This window comes from Petaurus breviceps, unplaced genomic scaffold (assembly GCF_028583685.1).
Source record: "Petaurus breviceps papuanus isolate PSGF00001 unplaced genomic scaffold, PetGlider_PUasm1.0 186, whole genome shotgun sequence".
Lineage (NCBI taxonomy): Eukaryota > Metazoa > Chordata > Mammalia > Diprotodontia > Petauridae > Petaurus > Petaurus breviceps.
In genome coordinates this window covers 3,816,702-3,842,192 of record NW_027185798.1, presented here as the reverse complement: position 1 = coordinate 3,842,192, position 25,491 = coordinate 3,816,702, and the positions used below count along the sequence as shown (strand labels likewise).

The 25,491-nt window shown below is 41.9% G+C and overlaps 1 protein-coding gene across 5 annotated transcripts in view; it reads left to right on the top strand.

Annotated features, from left to right (window-relative positions):
• COL26A1 (collagen type XXVI alpha 1 chain) overlaps nt 1-25,491 on the top strand; it is a 278,588-nt gene that overhangs the window by 56,543 nt on the left and 196,554 nt on the right. For all 5 annotated transcript variants that reach the window (XM_069089402.1, XM_069089404.1, XM_069089401.1 and 2 more), the window contains exon 2: nt 4,123-4,245. In XM_069089402.1, coding sequence (XP_068945503.1) covers nt 4,123-4,245 — 123 coding nt within the window. The remainder of the gene's footprint in view (nt 1-4,122; nt 4,246-25,491) is intronic.

Genomic DNA, 25,491 nt, shown 5'->3' with positions numbered 1-25,491 from the left:
ATATAATTCATTTGAAGGAACAAAAAGTCTATAATCCCAAGGGACCTAATGGAGAAATTAACAGGAAATATTGTTTCCAGACTTTAAACTCTAATTATGTTATAAAATAATAATCAACAAAACTTTTTGGTGCTTGTTAAAAAAAAATAGAAAGATAGATCAATCAGTGAGATAGAACTAGATAAGAAAGCATCAGAAACAGTCAAGCCCAGTAAGTAACCCAGTAACCCATGAACATAGCTTACTTGAAGAAGGACTCCCTATTTGACAGAAACTGCTGGAAACTATAAAGATAATTGATTAGGTTTAGATCAGCATCTTATTCTATATGCCACAGTAAGTTCCAAGTGAATATATGACCTAAATATGAGATCACATAGTTTTAAAACTGGAGGAAAATAAAAGTACCATTCATAGCTATGACCAGGGAATAGAGAGTAGAGATAGTGAGTGATAGAGAAACAATTTCCCACATATGAAACTGAGTTTTTGCACCAATAAAATTAATGCAGATAGGATAATAAGGGGAAATTTTTTTGCATGAAATATCTCTGATAAGGGTCTAATATCCAAGATCTAGATTTCATTTAATTCTCTCTGTCAAGACTCTGTCAAGAAGTCAAAGGATATGAACAAATAGTTGCCCAAATGAGACTTAAAAAATATTAACGATATGAAAAATTGTGTCAAATCATTTGTAGTAAGAAAAGCACAAATTAAAGTCACTGTGAGGTTTTCCCAGCCAATTGTCAAAGATGGTCTAAGCCAGGAACAATCAATGCTAGAGACACTGCAAGAAGACATAGGCTTGATGCCTTGTCTGTGGAGATAGGAATGGACCCAGTCCTCCTGAGAAGCAGTTTTGAATTATGTGACAGCTTTTCATAAACTCTGGACCCTGAAAACCAGCTGCCAGATGTGAGGTTCTAGTCGCTCAATCAATCTTTACCTCATTTTCCTCACCTCAGACTCAATGACTCCTGAGATCCGTTCTAGTTCTAGCATGATTTAGCGATCTCTGAGCTTCCTTCCAGCCCGTAGTGCCATGATTCTCAAATGAAACCTTACATATCTTATAGCTTCTGGTGAATGATGTTAGTTCGTGGTCCTCAGAGGGACAGATGATGGGAGAGTGATTCTGTGCTTTGGGAGGTGGGCTGCCTAGAAGAGCATTGAGTCGGCAGAGAGAGCCGGCAAACAGGCAGTGCCAGGGCAAAGACAAACTTTACCAATAGTTTTGCCAAGGGCCAGCCCTGATTGGGCCAGCCACCTCTCTTCTCATTCATCAGAAGATCTAGAGTCAAGTCTTGGTTGTCACTTAAATACAAATTGTGTTGATCACAGGCAACTCACTGACCCTTCTCTGGGCTTCTCTTCTGTTAAGGCATAAATGATCCCCAAAGTAATTCTAGCCCTAATATCACGTGTGTTACCTGTCGATTCCTTCCTCTGTGTCATATTTGTCACACTGTGCCCTAGTGATAAAACAAAGGATTGTAGTCTTTTGGTTTTAAAGAATGGCAAGTAACTAATATGGCTATATCCCAAAGAGATGATATAAAAGGGAAAAGGACCCACATATAACAAAAATGTTTATACCAATTCTTTCTCTTGGTGACAAGAATTGGAAATTGAGGGGATGCCCATCCATTGGGGAATGACTGAACAAGTTTTGGTATATGAGTGGAATGGAATACTATTGTCCTATAAGAAATGATGAACAGGTGATCTCAGAAAAACCTGGAAAGATTTGTATGAACTGATGCTGAGTGAACTGAGCAGAACCAGGAGAAAATTGTACACAGTAACAACCACATTGTGTGATGACCGACTTTGATAGACTTAGCTCTTCTCAGCAACACAGTGATCCAAGACAGTTACAAAAGACTCATGATAGACAATGCTATCCACATCCAGAGAAAGAACTATGGAGTCTGAATGTAGCTTGAAGCAGATATACTATTTTCTCTTTTTTGTTGTTGTTTTTTATTTTTCTTTCTCGTGGCTTTTCCCTTTTGTTCTTGTTCTTCTTTTACAACATGACAATAGTGGAAATATGTTTACTATGATCACATATGTATAGCCTATATCCAATTGCATGCCATCTTGGGAAAGTGGAAGGAGGGGGAAAGATTTAGAACTCAATTTTATAAAAGCAAATGTTGAAAACTAAAAATAAATTAATAAAAAAAATAAGGAACAACAACAAAAAAGAATGACAAATAGAATTACGTGAGTGATAAAAATAATAATCAATAACATTAACCCTGAAAGTGAGACAGTAATAAACATCAGGAGTGTGTGTGTGTGTGTGTGTGTGTGTGTGTGTGTGTTTAGGCTGTTTTAGGAATCTGAATGAGATTAGGCTATTCCATTTTTTAATTCACATTTTAAGAGTGGAGTGTCCTTGGTTTCTTTATACATTTTTACCTTTTTCATTTTTTTTGGAGGTGGGATATGACCTTAATTTATGGAAGCCATTTTCAGCTCATTAAAAATTAAATATTTGGAGAGAATAATTTGATGCATTTACAAGATTTTTTTCCCAACTCACAGCTCATTTCCTTGCCAGAAACCTTGACTAAAAAACTACTCAGAGTATAGCAGCAATGTGTGGACCTCTCAGACAATAAGGGAAAAATCCTGATGTTAAATGTTTATATTAATCCAGTTGCAGACATTATCTGTAGATAGAGCAATTCATACTGGAAAATGTTTATCCAGATCCATGGTTCTTTCTGGAAAAGCAATGAACACTAGTGGTTGAAACTAGTTGGAATGTCTTTGAGCCCTCGTGTTACAGAGAATACATTCTATGCTGATATTTGTGTCAATCACAACTTCAACATATTTTTGTTTCTGTAGGGAGCCATGTTTTTCTGTATCTTTGGTGGTAGCATCTTAACAATAAGAATTATAAACATAATAAATATAATATATAACTAGCATTACACATAATAGCATAACTAATATCTAATAATAATTAGCATTTATGTAGTTCTTTAAGGTTTGCAAAGTGCTTTGAATAGTCACATCTTGTTTGAGCCTCACAACAGTCCTATGAGGTAGCTGTTTTTATTATCTCCACTTTACAGATGAGGAAACTGAGCCTGAAAAAGGCTATGTGACTTGCCCAGGATCACATAGACAGATATTTGAGTCAGGATTTGAACTCTGGTCTTCCTGACCACAAATCCAGCACTCTACCACTGTGTCACCTAAATGCATAAGAATGTTCCAGGCTTGAATTTATTTTCTTATTTGTGGTCTAGTTGTTTGTAAGTGACTCAGTGTCTCTTTGAGTTTTCTCCCTATCTTTGGAATAGACAAAACAATCCCTGTTTCTTTGGTCTTTTTTTGTGAGAATGCTGGAGACAGATGCTTTGTAAGTCCCACTGAGCTCTGCAGAGGATGGGGCTCTCCCAAATGTGAGGTTTTCCTCAGAATGTCCTTGATGTGTTCTTTAGTCATCGTACGGGGAAGGAGGATTTTGAATGGTGATTGCCAAAGATCCCACCTGGTGGAGTAAATGCTCCTCAGTATGGCTGTTTCCTGGTGGGGGTCATCATAGGAATAATGGTGATGAGGTGTAGCAGTAGGGGAGAAGTAGAAAGAGTCCTGGATTGGAGTTAGGGAACCTGGATTTGAATCCTGACTTTGCCTGTATGACCTTGGACCAGACTTATCCTTTCTTTGGAACTTGGATTCCTCTTCTGTAAAATAAGGTGGTTTGACTGGGTGATTTATAAGGTCACTTCCACCTCTAAGTCCATGATCTGATGATGATCATGATGATAAAATTAGCCTCCATTTCTATAGTACTTTATAGTTAATTGTGCTTTACATCTGTTACCTCATTTGATACTCATGGATTAGTAGAAGGCCCTGCCTCTGGAATCAGGACCTGGGTTCAAATCCCACTTCAGATACTACCAGGGTGACCCTGGGCAAGTCACCTAAACCTCCTTAGGTCTCAATTTCTTCATCTCTAAGATAAAAGGGTTGGACTGGATGACTTTTGTGTAGTACGGCTTTTCAGGGCTACACAATTCTGAAGCAGGTGTCATAGTAGTTGGCTTAGGAAAGTGCATATTTGACATTGAAGTTTCTTCTTCCCCATAGGAACTGGTGCCATCATACTGTGACAAAGATGGTTTCCTGTCAAGTGCAGAATGGGTCAGAAACAGTGTTCCAGAGGGTGTACCAGAGCTGCCGGTGGCCAGGACCATGTACGAACTTAGTCAGGTAAGTCTTTATGTTGCCTCTCTCACTGTCCCTTTTTCCTTTGCATTTTCTGACTCGAGCCTTGTGGATGGATGATGCTTTTCACAGGCCCATTGAATATGCTCAGTTCTCATTTTGTTAACTAAGGCACCTGACAAAAGCTGAATTGGGCAGAATGGTCTTTTTGCACTGGGCATTAGTGATTATTGTTAATTATCATATCACGTCATATTATCAATGCAATTACATTAGAATTATGAATTAATAACAATAGCTAGTATTTATATAGCACTTTAAAGTTTACAGAGCACTTTGACAGCTTATTATGCTTTAGATGTAAAATAAATCTAGATGGAGCTGCATCATTTTGGTGTGGTTGATGTATATCAACGTCATGGAGTTGTTTTTGTTTCCATATTGGTATTTGTTGTTGGGTCATTGGTGAGATTTTGATCATGTTATGTTTTACCCCCTCAAGGATAATGGTGTAAAAGGATGGCTTGTTTTTGTTTTCTGCTGTTTTTTAAATAAAAATTTTTAGATGTTTTATGTGTCCCTCTCTCTCCCTGTCCCTGAGAAACATACCATATGACAAATAGTAAGGAGGGGGATTTTAGAGAGAAAAATCATCAAAATTGAGCAATACATTGAGAAAGTCTGAAAACATGCAATGTATAACACCCATTTCCACCAGCAGGTAGGTTAAGGGTGTCTTCTCAAAACTCTTTATTCAAGTTTAACTTGATCTTTATAATTTTGTCACATTTACTTTAGATTTTGGGGGGATGGTGTTGTTCTTTCCACTTACATTGTTGTAGCTAACTGTGGATGTTGCCTTCACTTTATATAAATTCTTGCAAATTTTCCCATGCTTCTCCATATTTATTGCACACGTCATTTCTTATAGCATAGAAATATTCTATTATATTTATGTAACACGATTTTTTTAGCCATTCTTCAGTTGATGGGCTTCTGCTTCGTTTCCAACTCTTAGCTATTACAAAAAATGCTACTACAAATATTTTGGAGTATTTGGGGACTTTTTCCTTATTGCTGGCTTCCTTGTGGTATTTGTCCAGTAATAGAGTCTCTGGTTCAAAAGGTATGGGCATTTTTATTCACTTTATTTGTATAATTCCAAGTTGTTTTCCAAAATGATTGTGCCATTTGACAGCTCCATCAACAATGTATTAATGTGCTTATCTTTCCATAATTCCTCCAACATTGACTGTTGCCATTTTTTGGAATTTTTGAAAATTTTCAGAGAATGAGTTCAAACTTCAGAGTTGGTTTGATTTATATTTCTTGTATTAGTGATTTGGAACATTTTTTCATGTGGTTATGAATATTTTTCAGTTTGTCTTTTGAGAACTATCCATATCCTTTAGCCATTTATCTATTGGAGAATGACTGTTAGTTATTTATGTGTGTGTGTATAACTCTATACCTCTCTTGTATATATGTATGTATATGCATATATGTGTGTGCATATGTATATGTGTATATATATATGAATCTGTATTTATACCTCGTTTTGATACAATGATTTTTTTCCTCATTCTATCACTCCTCTTCTTATTCTGGATAAATTCATATGGTCTTGTGGAGGCTTGCAAGTAATCAAAGTAATTTATTTTATCTTTCGTAATTGCCCTATCCCTTGTTTGGTTAAGAATATATCTTAATCTGGAGAATAAATGACCTAGAGGGATTTAAGTGTGCAAAGACTGTCATATGGAATTGCGATTTGTTGTGTTTGGCCAATGGCTAGAAGTTACAGAAAAGCAAATTTAGGCTTAATGTTAGGAAAACATCCTGACATGAGAGGGGCCCAAGAGTGGGATGGGCAATCTCCAGAGCAGAAAAATTCCCCTTTTGGGAGACCTTCAAACAGAGCCTAGATGGCTGCTTGTCAGGTGTGTAATAGTGGGGATTCCTTTTGTGTATGGGTTAAGTTGATGGCTGCTTGTGATTGTATATAAAAGGGTTACCGTGCTTTAAGTATGCATGGGATTATTCTATCTAGATGTTATCCCTTCTTTTTGTGCATCCTCAAGCTCTCCTTCTGCATCAACTCCTTCCCATCTGCTTATAGTCATTCTCAGGTCTCCTAGCCCTTTAAAAAAAGCCTCCCCTTTAGAAAGCTGGGAAATAATTTTTGTAGCCAATGTCTCTGATAAAGGCCTCATCTCTCAAATAGATAGAGAACTAAGTCAGATTTATGAGAATACAAGTCATTTCCCAATTGACAAATGGTCAAAGGATATAAACAGGCAATTTTCCAATGAAGAAATTAAAGCTATCTGTAGTCATAAAAAATGCTCTAAATCACCATTGATTAGAGAAATGCAAATTAAAACAACTCTGAGGTACCACATCTCTCCTATCAGATTGACTAACATGGCAAAACAGGAAAATGATTAATGTTGAAGATGTGGGAAAATTAGATCACTAATGCATTGTTGATGGAGTTGTGAACTGATCCAACCATTTTGGAGACTGATTTGGAACTATGTCCAAAGTGCTCTAAAGCTGTGCATACCCTTTGATACAGCAATGCCACTACTAGGTCTGTATCCCAAAGAGGTCATAAAAATGGGAAAAGACCCACACGTATAAAAAATATTTATAGCAGCTCTTTTTGTGGTGGCAAATTGAGAGAATGTCCAGCAATTGGGAAATGACTGAACACGTTGTGGTATATGAATGTAATGGACTTGTGTAATGGTAATGTAATTTGAATTTGAAAACCCCTTTTTATATTTGCAAGTAAGCAGGTACTTAGCACTTAGTAGCTAATCAAACCTCCTGAAAGAAACAGAAGGCATGAACCCCTATTCCTGACATAATAGGAAGGGGTTGGCTGAAACAGGAAGTAGTTAATGCTGTGTGTATATAAGAAAAGCCCCAGAGAGGCACAGGCAGAATTTCTTGGGACCAGCATCTGGTGGCAGAACAGCTACAGAAGAGAGAATGGAGAACTGAGCCAGAATTTCCTGAGAACTTGTGGTGGTGGAGCCCAGGAGCTCCCCCTCCTACCCCCCACTGTCCCAGGCTGGATAAGGTGATTCTGATTTTTTGAATGAGCTGCAAAAGACTGAGGAAACATGACCAGGATGCAGGGCTTTTGTCTGTTTGTGGCTCAGTTGAGCCTTGAGTTCCTGAGAGCAGAAACTGTGAAGGATTTGAGATGGACTGGATCCTGTGAACTTTAGTATGGAGCAGGACCTACCCAGAGAGATGGACAAGGAAATGGGAGCTGTCTGCCAGTGAACCCGGGTGACAGTCTGGTGAATCCAGGTAGAATCTGGAACCATGAAGGGGATCCAGGGAATCTGAGAACCGACCTGAGTCAAGATGAAAAGACCTCTCCATGGGCACTGAGTAAAGATGAAATTGTAGTTTACTAGTGACCTAGGGGTGGAGGGTTTGTGTATTTTCTAATGATTATACTTAGTGCTTAATGATACTTAGTAACTGATTGCTGAATAAGTGACTGAGTTAATTTAGTGTGCCCCATGAGTGGAAGGCTTTGACTATTATATTTGAGGTAATTGTTCTTTGTTCTAAATATTGTGATCACTTTGGTGAAAACTATATGGTCATCTTAATGATAAGTTGTTGTGAATATTATACTGTGATTTTCTGTAATAAGTTGTAATACTGTGAATGCTGTACCTTGATTTTCTGTGAATGTTTTGCTTTGATTTGTTATGGAATAGAGTGTTCACTGTATGGTGTAATCAGAACCTTAAAAGCTGTTCACAGTAGCAGTCCTCTGGAAAGCTGCTCATGAATGGTGTTACGTGTTCCATAAAAATGATGGAGATTTCAGAAAAACCTGAAAAAAGACTTGCCTGAACTGATGCTGAGTGAACTGAGCAAAACCAGGACAACGCTGTGTGATGACCGACCTTGTTAGACTTAGTTCTTCTCAGCAATGCAGTGGTCTAAGTCAGTTCCAAAAGACTTGTGATACCATCCACCTACAGAGAGAAAACTGTGCAGTCTGAATGTGCTCGAAGCATACTATTTTCTGGGTTTTTTTTTGTTTTTTTCTTTCTCATGATTTTTCCCTTTTGTTCTGATTTTTAACAATGTGACTAACATGGAAATATATTTGCTATAATTGTACATGTATAGCTTTTATTAAATTGCATGCCGTCTTGGGAAGTGGAGAGGGGAGGGAGGGGGGAAAGTTTAGAACTCAAAATCTCATAAAAGTGAATGTTGAAAACTAAATATAAATAAAATTTAAAAAATTAAAAATAAAATAAAAATAAAGCATTCCTCTCTCTTCCTCTTCATTGTTAAATATCTGATAAAAGTTGCTTCTATTTGATGACTTTACTGCCTCACCATCTATTCTCTCTTGAACCCTGGACAATTGAGCTTCTGCCCCCATTTTGCTCCAATAGCTCTTTCAGGAGTCACCAATGACCTCCTAATTACTGGATCCAACAGCCTTTTATGATTCTTCCTCTTTCTTGTTTTGGGCACTCTGCTGATCGATAACTATACAAATCAACTTATTCTAAAAGGGGAAACAATCTGTAAATAAGTGGGTACCTATAAAATTCATATGTAGTCGATAGATAGTAACTTTAGTGGGAAAGGCTATTTGGAAGACTGAGAGCATTTGCCAGTAGTGATTGTAGGACGTGTTCACTCACTACCATGTGGGTCCTGCTATTATTGTCATTATCATTATCTGCCAAGTATGAGTCACTAATTTCAAGTTCATTTTATTTTCGTATAGAAAAGAACTGCCAACTCTAATGATGAATGTGGCAGCCTGTGTCCCAGGCTACCTGCAGATGGAGTGTATTGTGGTCCCTGCGCCTGCCCCAAGCTGATCTCTTTCTAAAGCGGGCCCCCTCCCTTGAGCTGTGAGGGACCTGAAGAGAGGGCCCTGGGAGCATCAGCTGGCCAGCCCTTGGGCCAGCTGGCCTCCGCTGGGGTCACTGGAGTCACTGCAACCAGACCTTCAGTGGGGCCTGGCTTCCATGACCACTTCTTGACAGCTTGTAATGCATCTGCCCCAGCTGTTCTTCAGGCGTGTTTCAGCCACAGCTTTTACACAAAGCACATTCATCTTCCCTAGCTGTGGGTCTGCTCTTCTGAGAAATGCTGTGAGATTGAATTCCTGCTCTTTATACCCCTGCAAATAGTTGTGACACTTGTATTTGGGCTTGCCACTCACTTCCTCACACTTTGCCCTTAATTTCTCTTTTGATTTGTAACCCTTAAATAGAAGGTTTCTGCTGCCAAGCTCAATAGAAATAACCTCTCCTTTCTCCTTCTCTGTCTTTTTCACTTTCATTCTGAGACAGACCTCTCTTTGTTCAGTGAGGGAAGGGTGTGGCATTTGAGATTTCCCTTATGGATCTGGGGCATCATTGGTCCCAGAGGGCAGAAGTAGAGTCAGTGGAAGCTGCAGAGCCAAGGGCCTGGCCTCCATATAAGGAGACAACTTCTACCAATCAGAGCCGTCCCAAAGTAGAGTGGGCATCCCCTCACTGGCGATTTCCAAGCCCACATTGGATGGCTTGTCATGAGGGGGATTCCTCTTCTGGTATTGATAAGACTTGGTGCCCGTCCAGGTCTCTTTCCACTGAGATTCTGTGTTGAAGGGAGCCCAACATGAATGGTTCAGAATTGGAGGTGGAACAGAGTACTTGGAGTTGGGATGAAACATGCAAGCGTTCGTGGAGGAGGTAGCCCTTGACCTGGAAAAGGCAACAAGGAGGAGAAAAGAGTGCATTTCAGGCACTGGCAGCCGGCCTGCGTAGAAGTGCACTGTGAGGTCAGGAAATGGCTTGACTCTTCACTTGGCTGAAATGTAGCACGTGAAGAGCAGCTGTGTGAAATGAGACCAGAGAGGAGAGTGTGGAAGCAAATCACAGACACTCGGAGAGGCCTGAGCATGTTACTCTGTGGCTTAGGCAGTAGGGAGCCACGGCAGATGGCTGAGCAGTGAGCATGTGGTGATGCTCGGACAAAAGAAATGATGTGGCAGACTGTGAAGGACAGAAGACTGGTAAACTCTCCGTGGTCAGAACAAGATGAGCCAGTGCAACCCACACTGAACATGCACTTAGGCTCTGAGTATTCCTCTGGGACTGGTTTTTTCATCTGTAAAATGAGGGAATTAGATGACGATCTATCTTATCTAGATGGATACTTTTGTCATCCTAGTTCCAAAACACGTTTGCTCTGTGCCCCAGACCTGAGGGCAGCCTTGGTGCCCCTCCTGCTACGGGGGCCCCAGGCCTAGGGGGCATCTCTCGAGGCTTTGGGCTCCTCAGAGGTCCGGATGTCTCTGTCCTCAAAGCTGGAGGGGAAACTCACGAGTTTGTCTCCTCCAAGGGTTTGTGTTTTCATATCCCTCCAGATGTATCATCCTGGGGCTGCTGTTTTTAGATATGTAAGAGGCTTGATAGCGCTGACTTTGAATTCAGTATGCATTTATTAAACACCTTCTGTGTGTAAGACTGTGGAAAGTCAGTGAACCAGTAGGAGGAATGTAGGGCAACTTTATTTCCTATAATTCTTAATAAAAGAAAACCGAAAACAACAGCTTTGGGGGGTTATGTAAGACTCACAAAGAAATGAAAAAGTTGGACCCCACAAAGCTGTAATAATGATAGACCTGAGACATCTGTATTGGCAGCTCTGCCTGATGGGCATCTGTCCCAAGGCAATGTGCCATGGGGTGAAAAGCACAGGAATGGGAGTTGGGAGACACACGCTCCCACCCTGACCTGCTGCTGATGAGCTGTGTCACATTGGCCTTTGGTGGGAAGGGGAGGAATTCCTTGAGAGCTCCCTGCTGACTTGCCTGGTCCTTCTGCAAGATAAAGACAGGGAGAGGTGGGAGCTGACAGTGTCTGGATCATGAGCTCAAGGCGAGCACGAGGCTGCCTGGACTTGTTCGGAATGTCATCTGAAATGTCTGTGCTGTGGTGGAGGGGAAAGTATTCGGGGTCAGAGAGCCTGGGTTTGAAGCCTGATTCTGCTCATGGCTCTTTCTGGGACCCAGAGCACATCACTCTGGACCTTGGTTTTCTCATCTATAAAATAGTGGGCTTGGATTAGTTGATCCCTAGGGACCTTCCAGCATTTATCCTTTGATCCTAGAATGCAGCTTCCTTATTCATTAGTCACAGGTTCAAGGATGATGCTAGGATTTGGCTTTGCTTTGGCCTTCTGAGCAAGCTGTGGAGAAGGGAACAGCTGTATCATTTTACAATTTCTTTCTCTTCCTAAGAGATCCTGTTCGGCTCCCTGTTGCTTATTTAGAGAAGGCTTTCTATTGGTTTGTAGGAGGACCTTGACACTTTAGTTCACCTTATGGAAATTAAATTTCAATTATGGTCAGCAAGGCGCTTCCTCTCCTTGTCCAGGGCTGCTGAACCATTGTGATCTTCTCGTCTCTGGCCATGAAGCTATGGTACAGGCTTTGAGAGCTCACGGGATCAGAGGATCAGAGATCCAGAGCTGGAAGGGACAAGATGCCATCTAGTTCAACTCTGGATGTCCAGATGGCATAAACAACAGGAACAGATGCTGTTTACCAGTGAGCTGAGCCTTACTGGGCTTTGGGTTGAAATCCTCTTGTACAGAGGTGGAAGCTGGAAGCTGCTTCTCTGTTAGCTGGGAATGACTTTCTATATTCTTCCAGCTCTCTCCTGTGGAGGCCTCTTACAGTGGCTTCATTCCTGCACTTGGGATGAGCAGGCTTCCACTCTGGCAGTGTGGGCAGCATCCAGAAAATGGCAAAGCAGAGCCAGGATTGTGGAAAAGATGGCATCCTCCATTCCTACCATGACAGGGAAGGAAGCCAGGGAAGGTTCCCAAGGGAGCCTCACAGATGGCCCTGTTGCAAGATGAGACACAGTCCTGCCCCCACCACCATGTCTTATTAGCTATATTCCTTCTTCCTATTATTTGAAAGAAAAAACAACTCCACAGCAACCACACAATTCATTTTGGCCTGCTGCCACTGGTTTGACAGCTTAGTATCTGTGAATTCCATTGTAGAACTGCTCAGCTTGTGTCTCCCACTCCCGCTAAGCCATAGTTTGGGCTCTCGGGAGAGGGGCCTATGACTGAGGTCCCTGACCCCATTTCCCTGAGCAAGGCAACCTATCCTGTATCCCCACCAACCCAGCAGGGTTCTTGTTACTCAGGAAGGACAACAGGGGCAACTTATACTTCCTTCCTGTCTGTGCAGTTGGGCTTCTGGTAGCAGAGATTTCTTAAGAGAAAACCTTTAGACTGAGAAACAACCTTGTTTTGCATTTACTCTGCTTAACAGGAGACAGTACATCTTAGGTACCATCCATTCATTCATTCAACAGATAATTACCAAGAAATTGTTACCTATAAGAGACTGAGCTAAGGAAAAGGGACACAAGTATCTTAAAGCTTTTCCTCTAAAGCAAATACATTAACCTCCCTGGACCTTGGTTTCTCCACTTATAAAACAGAGGTTGTGGAGATCAATTCAATTCCCCAAATCTAACCAACATTTATGAAACATCTACTATGTGTAAGACTAGAGTTGGCCTAGCATTGGGCCTTGAGGGCTGGCCTCAGAATTCAGCAGGTTCTGGTTTCAAGGCCAACCTCTGACATCAGCAAAGCCATTTCCCCTTTAGTACTGCAGCTAACTCAACTGGGCTGTGAATTACCAAGATGCACTGTGGGTGTTTGGTAGAGGATGGTCCTCATGGGTGTGGTTCTGGCACTTAGCTTGGCACCGAGGATCCAGGAACAAAAATAGCAGAGTAGCCCTTGTCCTCAAGGAATTTATAGTCTATCAGCCATTCAATCATCTGACATTTATTAGGTGCCTACTGTGTGCCATGTGCTGGGGAAACAAAGCAAAGTAGAATGAGTCCCTGCTCACAAGGGGGCACCATTCTAATGGGGGAGGCAACATGCCAACAGCTATGCACAAACTGGAGATAGAAAGGATAAAAACATTATTATTGGGGTGGCTAGATGGCACAGTGAACAGAGCACCGGCCCTGGAGTCAGGAGGACCTGAGTTCAAATATGGCCTCAAACACTTAACACAAAAATTAGCCGTGTGACCTTGGGCAAGTCACTTAACCCCAATTGCCCTACATTCTCCCCTCCCCCCCAATAAATAAAAGAAAAGGGAAAACATTATTATTGGTATTGTTACATGAGATAAACATATTCTCTGTTTGGTCACCACGTATGGTTTAGGATACTGCATTCCTTGGTCTTCACACTAGCATATATCTAGCAGAGTGGATAGTAAGATGTTGAAGTTCCTATATTCCAAGATGGTTAGGGAATCCTAGTCCCCTTTCCTGGTCTTGAGACTTGACGGCAGCCTTCCTGCCCTCAAAGGCATCTCTGCAAATGCTCCTACTTGCGTAGATAAGCATAGCGAGAGTTTTGTCATCATCATCGTCATCTCATGGTATCTCAGTCTTCAGACTGTGATACGGTTATAAGATCTTGAACTGGAGAGGACCTGAGAGATCACTAGTCCATCCCATTCTGCTTTTTTTATGGCTGAGGAAGCTGGGGCTCAGATAGATTAATCAATATGCTCACAGTCCCACAAGTAGTGATTAGTAAACCAGCAGACCCAGTTTCCCTGGCACCAAACCTCAGATTCTCTCTGTGATGCCCTGGCTCATTTCTGATACTCAGGAAGATATAGTGTCTCTCTGTTTAGTAGTTTACAAACCTCATTGAAAATAGAGCCCCTAGAGCCTGTGATCTGGAGGTCATTGGCTACCCAACCTCCCTGTTTTTACCCTGTAGAGGGGAGGGCCAGGCACATTAGGAAAGAATCTCTGGAAAGTTTTCTCTGTGTATGACTTTTCCCCCTCCCACCTCCTGTCACATATAGAATTCCCTTTAACTTGACTGGCCATAGACACGGGGAGCTAGAAAGTTCTAGAGTCATTCTAGGTCATCCAAAGAGCAGGTTTGCTGCTCAAGGCCTTAGTCATTACCGATCATGCTCTGGTTATTGTTACAGACTCTATGTTAATAACTCATTTCTGCATTAAATTGTAATCAGCCACGAACATTGTCATGTTACTAATACTCTGACCTCAACCCTGCTTTTCCCTCAAGGGTGTGCTATGAACTCAGCTGTGTGATCTTATCATTCCTATGTTTCTATGAAGGGGGAGGGTGTACCTCATTTTATGTGAAAAATATTCCTGAAAGTTGAATGGATTCTGAGTATGCTGAACTGTGTAGTAATTCACATTTTGGTAAATAAAAGTAGAATGTAACTGAACTTCCAGCAGTAGAAGAGCTAGCTCTTTAAAAGAAGTCTGTGCCAACTCCACTTTCCCACACCAGCTCTCACCTATGCCTGGCAAACACTCCTCCCTCTCTTCTGTCTCTCAGAATCCTTGATTCACAGAGTTGAGCAAATGCTTGTGGTTTGATCGCTAAGCCATGAAATTATCCCTGGAATTCCTCCGTCATCCCAGGTGGCTAGACTCCATAGGACTAGCAGAATAGAGCCCCTAAGGGGCTTCCTAGAGAACTGTGAGCTTAGTTACTTGTCCCTTTTTCTCTCTTTGCTTCTACTCTCAGGTCTGTTTAGTTCACTTGGAAGGATACACAGTAGGTCTCTCTGTGAGGTGGGAGCCTTTTGTCTGGTGACCCCAGTTGCCAGCCAATACTATAGAGTCCTCTGCTGTGTAACCTTGGATAAGTGATTTCTCAGATTACTATAAAATGATGGGTCCTATTTGATGCTCTCATAGGATGATAGGATCCTAGATTTAGCAGAGTAAGGGAATTCAGGTCATCTAGTGCGTGATGTCAAACGCAAATGAGAAAAGCACAAATTAACATTATCTATGCCATACTATACTTTTATATGTTTTGTGAGACATTTCCCAATTACATTTCCACCTGGTTCAGGGGCACTCAGGTTTTGTGGCTGCTTGTGGTCCTCAGGTTGTGAGTGCAATACCTTTAGAAGTGAAACTGGGGGGGGTATTAAGTGATGTGCCCAAGGTCACAGAGTGGTAGAGGCAGGATCGAGCCCAGCTTGTCTGACCCCCTAGGTGGCAGCGCTTTTCCTAGGGGGCCTTGCTGCCTATTTTAGGCTCCTTGCCAATATTTTTCTAAGAATTCAGGCCTGGGGCTCATAGCAATAGTACTGTGATTTCACTGATAGAAGAACCTTGCAGATGAGGAAACTCTGCCGAGGTAGGTCAGCACCAACTCTGCAACCAGCCATCTTAGAGAGTCACTTAGAGGGCTGAGAGGGGAGTAGGGGAGGGGAGGATCAGTATTAGGTAGGCCAGTTGTTTTACAGGTAACTATAGGATGTGAGAGAAGCCCGTAGCAGGAGGGTGGACCCAGAGCTTGTCTGTTTTAGAGTCATCTGGACTCTTAACATCAGTCAGTCTACATATCTACAATGTAGACATTGGCTGGGTCCTGATGATATCAGAATGGTGATTTAGAATCACAGGATCTCAAAGCTGAAATAGAAATTCATCTCAGCCAACTCATGCCTAAGCAGGAACCCCCTTCTAATAGTATCAAGCTGTGTTTATCTTACCTCTACTAAAGACTTGGGCTTTTAGGAATGGCGAACTCACTACTAACTGGGGAAGCCTGGTCCATTTTGGGATAGTAAGTGCAAAGAATCTTTGGATTTGCTGGTTGAAAATCTGACCTGATGTATGTTCTCATCATTGGTCCAAGATCTATCCTTCAGGGACAAGTAGAACAAATGCAATTCCTCTTCTACTTGACGGTCCTTCAAATGTTGGAAAGCACCTGTGATCTCTATGGCTTGAAGATTAACATTAAAAAAAAAACTAAGATCTTGACAACTGGTCCCATCACTTCCTGGCAAATAGAGGGAGAAGAAATGGAAGCAGTGTCAGATTTCATATTCCTGGGCTCAAAGATGACTGTGGTGACTGCAGCCATGAAATTAGAAGATGCTTGCTCCTTGGAAGGAAAGCAGAGACATTACATTGCTGACAAAAGTCTATATGGTTTTTCTAGTAGCAACAAAAGGCTGCGAGAGTTGGATTGTAAGGAAAACTGAGCATCCTAGAACCGACATTTTCTGATTGTGGCACTGGAGAAGACTTTTGAGAGTCCCTTAGACAGCAAGGAGATTAAATCAGTCAAATTAACTCAGACTCTTCATTGTTACGTCAAATACAGAAACTGAAGTTTAAATACTTTGGCCACATAAGAAGAAGGTGGTACTCACTGGAAAAGACTCTAACGTTGGGAAAGATTGAAGGCAAAAGGAAAAGGGACAGCAGAGGATGAGATAGAGAGATCATGTCATGGAAACAAGTAGCATGAGCTTGGAGGGGACAGTGGAGGAAAGAAGGACCTGGCGTGTTATGGTCCTTGGGGTCATGAAGAGTTTGACACCTGGAAACAATAGAATTGATCTCTCACCTCCCTCCCCCCTTCCCCCCCCCCCAGGCTTCTTCTTCTCCCTAGGCTAAACATCCTTCTTTCCTTCTGTCAGTCCTCTTGGGGAATGGTTTCACATTTCCTCATTGTCTTTTATCTGGAGTGTGTTAATTTCCCTTCTAAATCTGGCTCTGGGAAGGATATGCTTCAATACAGATTTGGTCTGACTTGGTTCTGAATGCGGGGAGACTGTGACTTTGCTTCCATCTGTGATTTCGTTGTTCCAGGTGACAAATAGATAGTTTTTGCTGGTTCAAATAGAAACCTGTCTTACAAGTTAGAATCTTGGAGCATTACCAGGAGCCCTGGGAGGTGCCCCCAGTCACACAGCCTGTATGTGTCAGAGCTGGGATTTGAACCCTGGAATCTCTGAGTGCAGTATTGGCTCTTTATCCACTACACTAGGCTGCACATCTTCCTGTTAATGCAAACAAAGGTGGCTTTTTGGGCCACATCATACCATTGACGTACTGAATGTATTAAAACCCTTAGGTCTTCTTTCTTTGAATAAATCACTTCTTCCCCATCCTGCACTTGGACACTTGAGTTTTGGGGCCCAAGTGTAGGGTTTTGTTATTTTATTAATACATTTTTCTTATTAAATTTCATATCATCAGTTTTAGGCCACTTTTCTAGTCTGAAATCTTTTTGGATCTTAATTCTGTTAACTGTTTCTCGTTGCTTTATATCATATGCAAATTCTGTAAGCATATCATCCAACTGAATGTAAACTGCTTGGGACAGGGACTGTTCCATTTTTTTTTTGTCTTTATATTCCTGATCTTAGCACAATGCCATGTAGGAGCTTAAGAAAGTCTGGTTGATTAATTGATGTATGTATTGGTTCAAGTCATTGATTTAAAATGCTGAACCAACCTGGGTCAAAGACAGAGCCCTGTCTTTTCGTATTAATATTGATCCTTTAATCATTGTTCTTTGGATCCAGTGAGCCAGCTGGTTCTAAGCCTATGTCTCTGTCTTGTCCACAAGGCTATCATGCTTTTTCAAATGAATTATGGAAATCTAAACATATAATTTCCATAACATATTCTTGATATCTTAGTCTGGTGAGACATGGCTTATTCTCAGTGAATACATTCTAGAATTTTAGGTATCACCTCTTTTCTATGTGCCATGCAACTGACTCTTTAATAAAATATGCTCAAATTTCTTTAGGAGTTGACATCAAGTGTATTGGCCTATAATTTGAAGTATCTACTTTCCTTACCTTTTTGAAAATGGGAGCCACATTTACCCTTCTCCAGACCTGGGGTACTTTTAGATTCACCCTGATTCTCAAATATTACCAATAGCAATTTAGCGATTCCATTGTCATGTCATTTCAATGTCCTCCAGTGTGGTTCAGTAGGGCCAAGCAAATCAGATTCAGTGCTGGCAGCTGGGCACTGTGTCATTCCAGCCCTCTTTCCCTCCTCCACCCCCCCCCAATAACTTTACCAGGAGAAGACCATTTCCTTTGGAGATAATGTTTGTAAACACTTAGCACAGTTCTTGGCATCTGGTATGCATTAATAAATACTTATTCCCTCTGTCCTTTCTTTTGTAGCAAAAACAGAAATAAAGAAGGAATGAAATAGTTCCAACTTCTTTACATTATTTAGTTTCCTGTGTACCTCCAGTTGGGAGGCTGACTTGATCATAATCTTTCTCTTATAATTGGGAGACAGTGTGGGGTAATGGAATGAACACAGGTTTGGAGCTAGAGGACGTGGATTCTAATCTCACTTCTGCTGATTTGGTGATCTTGGGGAAGCCATCTCTTCCTTTGGGCCCCCATGTCCTTATCTGGTAAAAGGGGTTTGACTAGAGGACCCTTCAAGTTCCTTCTAGCTCTATAATTTTCCAGTTCCATTTTGAAGTCCTTTTTTTTGTCTTTAGCATTTATCATAAATCTTACCTGATATTATGATAATCATAACTAACATTTATATTGTGCTCACTACATACCAGGTTGGGCTTTGGCCTTCCTGATAGTATTTGCATAGTACTTTTTTATATTTATTCTCAGTTGCCTGCCTTGGTTTTTGTTTCTTATATTTACTCCAATTCTTAAAGGATCCATTATGTCCTCTCTTTGGGTACTTCTTCTGTTGATGGTAATCACAACTCCTTTATGAGCCAGAAGACAGTTTCATGAGTTGCTATGGCCACCAACATTTATAACCTATTGGCCAGTCTTTTAAAGGTAAAATGGTTGGATCTTGGAAATCAGTCACACAGCCCGTTTCTGGCTCTATATGTGAAGGTTTCCTACCTTGACCACACCTGCCAGACCTTGCTCATTCTTGGATTGGCCAGGGCGTAACCAGGGTGATCCACTTCCAAGTTATGATGTCTCTTGGCCATGTCCTTTTAAAACCCAAGCTTGTCCATGCGTTCTCTATGGAATCATATTGATATTTCTAAATGAGACAAGATTTAGAAGCCATCAGCAGACATTCATCAAGCACTTATTGTGTGCCAAGCACTTGGAATACAAAGAAACATGAACATATTCCCTGCCATTGTGGAAAGAGGCAACATGCAAACACAGAGATATTTACAAGATATGTGCGTAATAGATATGACATGAACTTCAGGGTGACTCCCAGCATCTCAGGGGTTAATTTTACTTTGCCCATTCCTGCCCCCCAGATTCCTTTGCTTTTGCATCCCCCTCCCCCCCAATCCAGCTTTCTTCTTGAGGCTGTCTTTCAAACTCCATCAACAAGGCCATTTGCTTTGATGGCATTAGCCAGCCAACATATTCCAGATGTGAAAAGAGGAGGGTGTTTGTCTGAATTCTCAGCTTGCTTCTCCATTTCCCAAATCACCTCCCTCTAGCCTTTGACCCCCTTTGCCAGGCTCAGCTTGGCAACAGACACTTCCCCACAGCTCCCTTCGTTTTGTTTGGGCCAGTCACTTTCTAGTGCTGGCCAGGGAGACACTTTAAAAGACTTCAGTTTGATGTTTTGTTTTTCCCCTTTCCTGTCCTGTGAAAATGAAATCCTTTGAGGAACATTCTCTTCAGTCTAGACCTGACCTATTCAGATTTGTGTGTTAACAGAAGCCTCTTCTCAGGGGGTGCTTAATCTTGCCATATCCCACCTAGGTCAAGTCATGGTCAAACAGGTTTGTTCATCAAGTGAGGGAGACAAATAGAAGAAAGATATTTCCTTTTTGTGTGTGGTTGGTCATTCTGAAAAGGAGTTGGGGCTGACATGTATGTTATCGGTCTTTAAAGAACCGCAGAGAAAGTTCCCCTGGGCCAGCGTGTTCTATCTGGTCACTGGAATGTGTGGCTTGATGGGATATGAAAAAGGGAGTCAAATTTTGCTTAGCAGGATTGGCCTGTGGTAGCTGGTTATTTAAGCTCCTTTTTCCTCATTCCAGACCCATGGCTATTAATCAAAAGATTAATTGACTTCCTGCCTCCTTGAAACCCCTACACCCACTTTCCTTTTGTGTCCCCAGATTCTCTCCTCTGATTACCAGGCTGTTTCTTCTCACTCCTTTTCCCATGCAAGAGAGTATTATGCAGAGGCAGAAGTCAGGGCTTGAGGTGATGCCTGCATTGGATTCTCAGCTCAGCTCTGTTATGGGCTCAACATCCTTCTCTTCTGCACAAGAGTGTTTCTCAAGCTTGGCCTTGAGTGAGAGGGAGGGGCAGCTTCCTAGAGCATGAGTTTTTTAATATTTAGGTTTGTTCCTGGCCGTGATTTCTCTTATCCTCTGAAAACTGGAAAACATTGGTCCCCAAGTTTTCCATGTAGCCATTCCCAAAGATATACAGGCAACCATTGTATGGGGTGACCCATCAGCAGAGCCCATGGGATCACTTGAAGGAAGTGACCGTAGAGAGAGGCCATAGAAAATGTTTGCTCTAACATGAGCCGCCTAAGGCCATGCCCTCCTGTTCTGAGCACCTAGCAATTAAAAATCTTTCTTTAGTTAAACAGTCTTTCTAGAGATATGGATTAGGTCTTAGGCCTAAGTACCAGACAGGGTTGAAGACACACCCTCTGGCTGAAAATAAACATTGAGATTCTGGGAGTCAAAGGACCTTCATCTCATCTAGGGGTGAGGCCACCTAGATCCTTAAGTGCAGCCTTGGACCCAGAAGGCCACATGTAGCCTTAAGGCCGCAGGGTCCCTAGCCTTGCTCTAAACCTAGTATCACCGCTGACTTGGTGATAACCCTGAACAAGGCAGTTCATTCCCTCCTTGGGTCTGAGCTCTCTCCCTTCCTAGGGTCAGATTGAGTGGTGTTGAACTCGATCCTTGCAGGCTGTATATTAGAAAACCACAAACTAAAATTACCCATTTGTATTTTATTTGTATTTCTTTTGTTCAGCATTTCCCAGTTGGATTTTGATCTGGTTCTGAGGACCTGAGAGCCTTGTAGGCTGTGTGCTGTGGCCATGAGTTTGACACCTATGGAGAAGATGGCCTCTAACATTCCTGCTAGCTTCAATGTGCTCTGAATTCATAAAACCAAATGAATCACATGGTTGTCATGCAGGAAACCCCTCTCGAGGGCAAAGGGAAGAGAAAAGAGACCCTGAGAGCTATCGCTCCTGCTGCGCCGTGCTGCCCAACATTGCTTTCTTCCATGGAAGTTCTGGGGCCTCTAGGCCTTGCACAGAGATGAAACACATGCAGAAAAGCCTGCTATGCGTGGCTATTTATCTTATCTTCATCTTTTGTGAGATGGCTTTTAGAAATGCAGATGTTTCATGTGTTCATCTTATGTTACTTAGGAGAAGTTAACTTGTCTTCTGTTACAATTTTTACCTTTATTTTGGGGTCATCATCTTGTATTTTCTGGGTCATATTCAAATAGATATTTTAATTTCTTAATTACCTATGCTTTTCCTTTAATTTCTTTTTATATCTTACTGTTATGGCTGGGATTTCCAAAACTAAGTTAAGTAGCAATAGGAAGTCTGAACATTCTTGTTTATTACATGTTTTCAATGAGAAAGATTCTAGTCTTTTTTGTATGTAAGTATTAACTTGTGATTTCATATGTATTTTTCACATTGTAGAAGAATTATTCTCTTTTATTTTAACATGGTTTTAAAACATAAATTTCAGTTATACAGTTACTATATTCATTGGCTTTTTAATTACCTACATTCTTCTGTGTTCTTACCTCCTTGGATTATGGGGTTCTTAAGTATGAAAACTGTGTTCTGCTTTATTCGAATCCCCCATTTGAAGAAAGATGCTTCAAAGATGTCTTATTTCCTGCCTCCTGCCTTGCTAGGGAAATACTGATCAGAGGTCACGAAAGACAGGAGCTAGTGAGCCCCAAAGGGCAGGAGAAGTTTAAGGTTTTAGCTCTATTCGTGGATGTAGGTGCATAAGACATCTTTAAGAAGGACAGGGAACTTTGTGCCAAACCCCTAACCATGGAGGCCACAGAAAAGCCTCTCTTACTTTCTTCTCACCAAAGGACAAGTAACTCAGTGAAGACTCAAGAATACGCAGGAGGACCAAGGATCATAGAGACACTATGACCTGGAAAATGGAGGCCACCATTCATTTGCTAGAGTATTGGGTGGCTAGAAAAATGATGGTACCCAAAATAGGAATAAGGAAATTCAGAATGGGAATAGATTTGGGGAAAAGATCATGAGTTATGTTTTAGGCATGTTGAATTTGAAATGCTTATGGGCCATCCAATTTGAAATGTCCAGTAGGTGGGTGGTGATGTAGGACTGGAGCTCAGGAAAGAAGAAACAGAGGGAGGGAGGGAGGGAAGGAGGGAGAGACAGAGAGACAGAGACAGAGAGACAGACAGACAGAGAGAGAGACAGAGAGAGTGAGACAGAGACAGAGAGACAGAGACAGAGAGACAGAGACAGAGAGACAGAGACAGAGAGAGACAGAGAAACACAGGGAGACACAGAGAGAGACAGAAGGAGGGAGAGAGAGAGAGAAGGAGAGGGAGAGGGAGAGAGAGAGACAGACAAAGGGAGACAGAGAGACAAAGAGAGAGAGGGGGAGACAGAGAGAGAGAAGGAGAGGGAGAGAGAGAGTCAGACAGAGAGAGAGGAGAGAGAGACAGAGAGACACATACACACAGACACACAAAGAAACACAGAGAGAGACAGAAACAGGAGGGAGACACACAGAGAGAGAAGAGCTGGGTTATAGATCTGGAAGTCATCTGCATTGAGATAATACCAAGGGAACTGATGAGGCCATCAGGAGAGCCGGCATCCGTAGCCAGATAAGAGAAGGCTCAGAGCACAGCCTCGGGAGGATTTCTGCAGTCTGGGAGCAGGCCGCCCAGTGAGGATCCAGCAGAGACGACTGAGAGAATCAGGCAGGAGGCAGACCAAGAGAGCGACGACATGACAACCCGAAGAGGAGAATGCTCAGAGAAGAGCGCATCGCTCAGTGTCGCGCTGCAGAGAGCTTAAGGAGAATGAGGCCTGAAAAAGGGCCCCAGAAAGCTGACAATTAAGAGATTCTAGAAGAATTTGGGTAAATTTATAAGAGCTGAATCATAGGGAAGGAGAAGTTCTTGCTAATCGGGTAGAAGGGTGAAATTAAAGAAGGTTCTATGGAGGGAAAGTAACATGGCATCCATTCATCTTCCAAGTCTCACAGATCCACCCAGGCATACCCTTAGCTCACATATTCGACCACCTGAATGCCTGTAGGTGTGTTGTCTGAGCACATGGAACAGATCGGTCCTTACAGAGTGGCATTTTAATGTTTGGGTAGGGTTGGAATCTACATTGGTCCACAATAAAGCCTGGGGTTCCCCACAGTTATCTTCGATGTCTGCCCCACCCAGAGGATCTGGACACAAAATGTACCTCCCATTAGGATCTTGGGTCAAGTGGCAAAGATCTATAGTACAAACCAAAAACAGTATAGGGGGCTGGTGTGGACCTAAGGTCTAATGGACCTAGCAATGGGTCTGGACTGGATTGAGGTTATCAAGGAACCTGATGAAGCAGCTCCACCTACTGGTGTTTCTAGATATTGTTAAGCCATAGGTTGATCATTAATAGAACCAACGGTTCCTGTTCTGAATAAAAAGATCCATGATTTTTAAAAAATATGGATTGAATGACCTTTCCTCCTTCCCCTTCCTATAGTACTGGCTCTCTGGGCGGAAGGGGCACACTCTATTGTCTTTGTAACTAAGTATGGCAGCACCAAGATTGTGGACGAGCTCTCAAGCCCCACTCATCCCTCTGCCCTGACCTGTGGCCTACAGCAAAGGCATCAAACTGGGGCCTGCCCATGTAGCTGGCAAGACTCCTCAGTGGTGCAGGAACCTGAATAAAGTGCAATTGGGAACTTTTAGCCAAATAAGTAAAAATTCAGCATAGCATAGACAATGTTAGGTTGTGGTTTTCTAAATCAGTATGCATCCAGCAGGGATCCATCTTTATCTGAGCTTTACACCACTGGCCTGCAACAATATGTTGGCAGTCTTAGGATAGGAATGGAGGACAAGCCTCAGATTAATTCCTTAAGATAAAATATGCTTGCATTGCTTTGGACACTGTCTGATAAGACCCTGATCTGAGAAGGTAGCTCTGGGACTGTGGAATGGGCATTGGAGTTGGAGATAGAAGTTTGCAAGTATGTTAGAGTGACAGTCTTCACCACTTCGATGAGCCTCAGTTTCCTCATCTATAAAGTGGGAATAATAAGACCTAGAGTATCTACTATATAGGGCTGTTAGAAGAGAACCAGATAAGGTTAAAGGCTCATTACGTCATAGTATTAGAGAAGAAATAGGCCTTAGAGACTTTTCTAGTCCAGTCCCTTCATTTGACAAATGAGGAAACTGAGGCTCAGAGAGATGAAGAGTTTTGCCCAAGGTCGACAGCCAATGTATGAGGTAGAATTTAAATCCGAAGACTTCTGACTTGGGGCCCAGCAATTCTATTTGATGTTGCCATGCTTTGCAAACCTCAAAGTGCTGCACACATTTGTTATCATTATTATTATTATTTTATTAGTGCATATGTCAGAAGGAAAAAGTCACAAGCTTAGTTTCTATTCATTGTCATTCAAAGAGCATAAGCTGATATTGGCTCCTGCCTTTTTTTCCCCGGCCTTTTCCTTTAGCCCAGCACTGAGATCTAGGTTCTCTTTGGATGTGAAATGAGGGTTTCAGGTGCTCCCTGTTGCCTCTGCTTATCTCAGTCTTAATTATCTTAATCCCAACTTTCCTCCCAACAAACGTGAGGATTCACATGCAAATCATTTCTGGTTTTAGAAGGTGTCCCCCAAAGAGCCGAAGCTCCTCAGTGTGTAGACTTTGGGGGGCGAGGGGTGGGGCTGGTCATGAATCAGAAGTGTGCAGATTCTATTTGTAAAGAGAAACTAATAACAAGACTTTTCAGATTAATGGGCAATATTTAGGCCATTTCTGTCTTTCTGTCAATAGCCCAAGACAACAAGATCATGGGTGGGAAAAGAAAGGGACTAAGAATTTATGTGGCACCTGCTGTGTGCTAGGCACTTTACTCAGTTAATCATCCAGTAAGCATTTATTAAGCACCTATTGTGTCCCAGGCCTTGTGCTAAGCTCTGGCAAAAAGAGGCAAAAGACAGTCTCAGCCCTTAAGGAACTTAACAATCCAAAGGGGATTTGTTCTGTGAAGTGTGGGATCAGCCAAAGGGCACATTTGAGGACCTAGAGGGCCCTGTGTGATCTCGAGGCCACGGGTTCCCCACCCCAAATGAAATAATAATTTATGTATAGATATATATGTGTATATATATGATATATGTATATATATGAGAGAGAGAGGGAGAGAG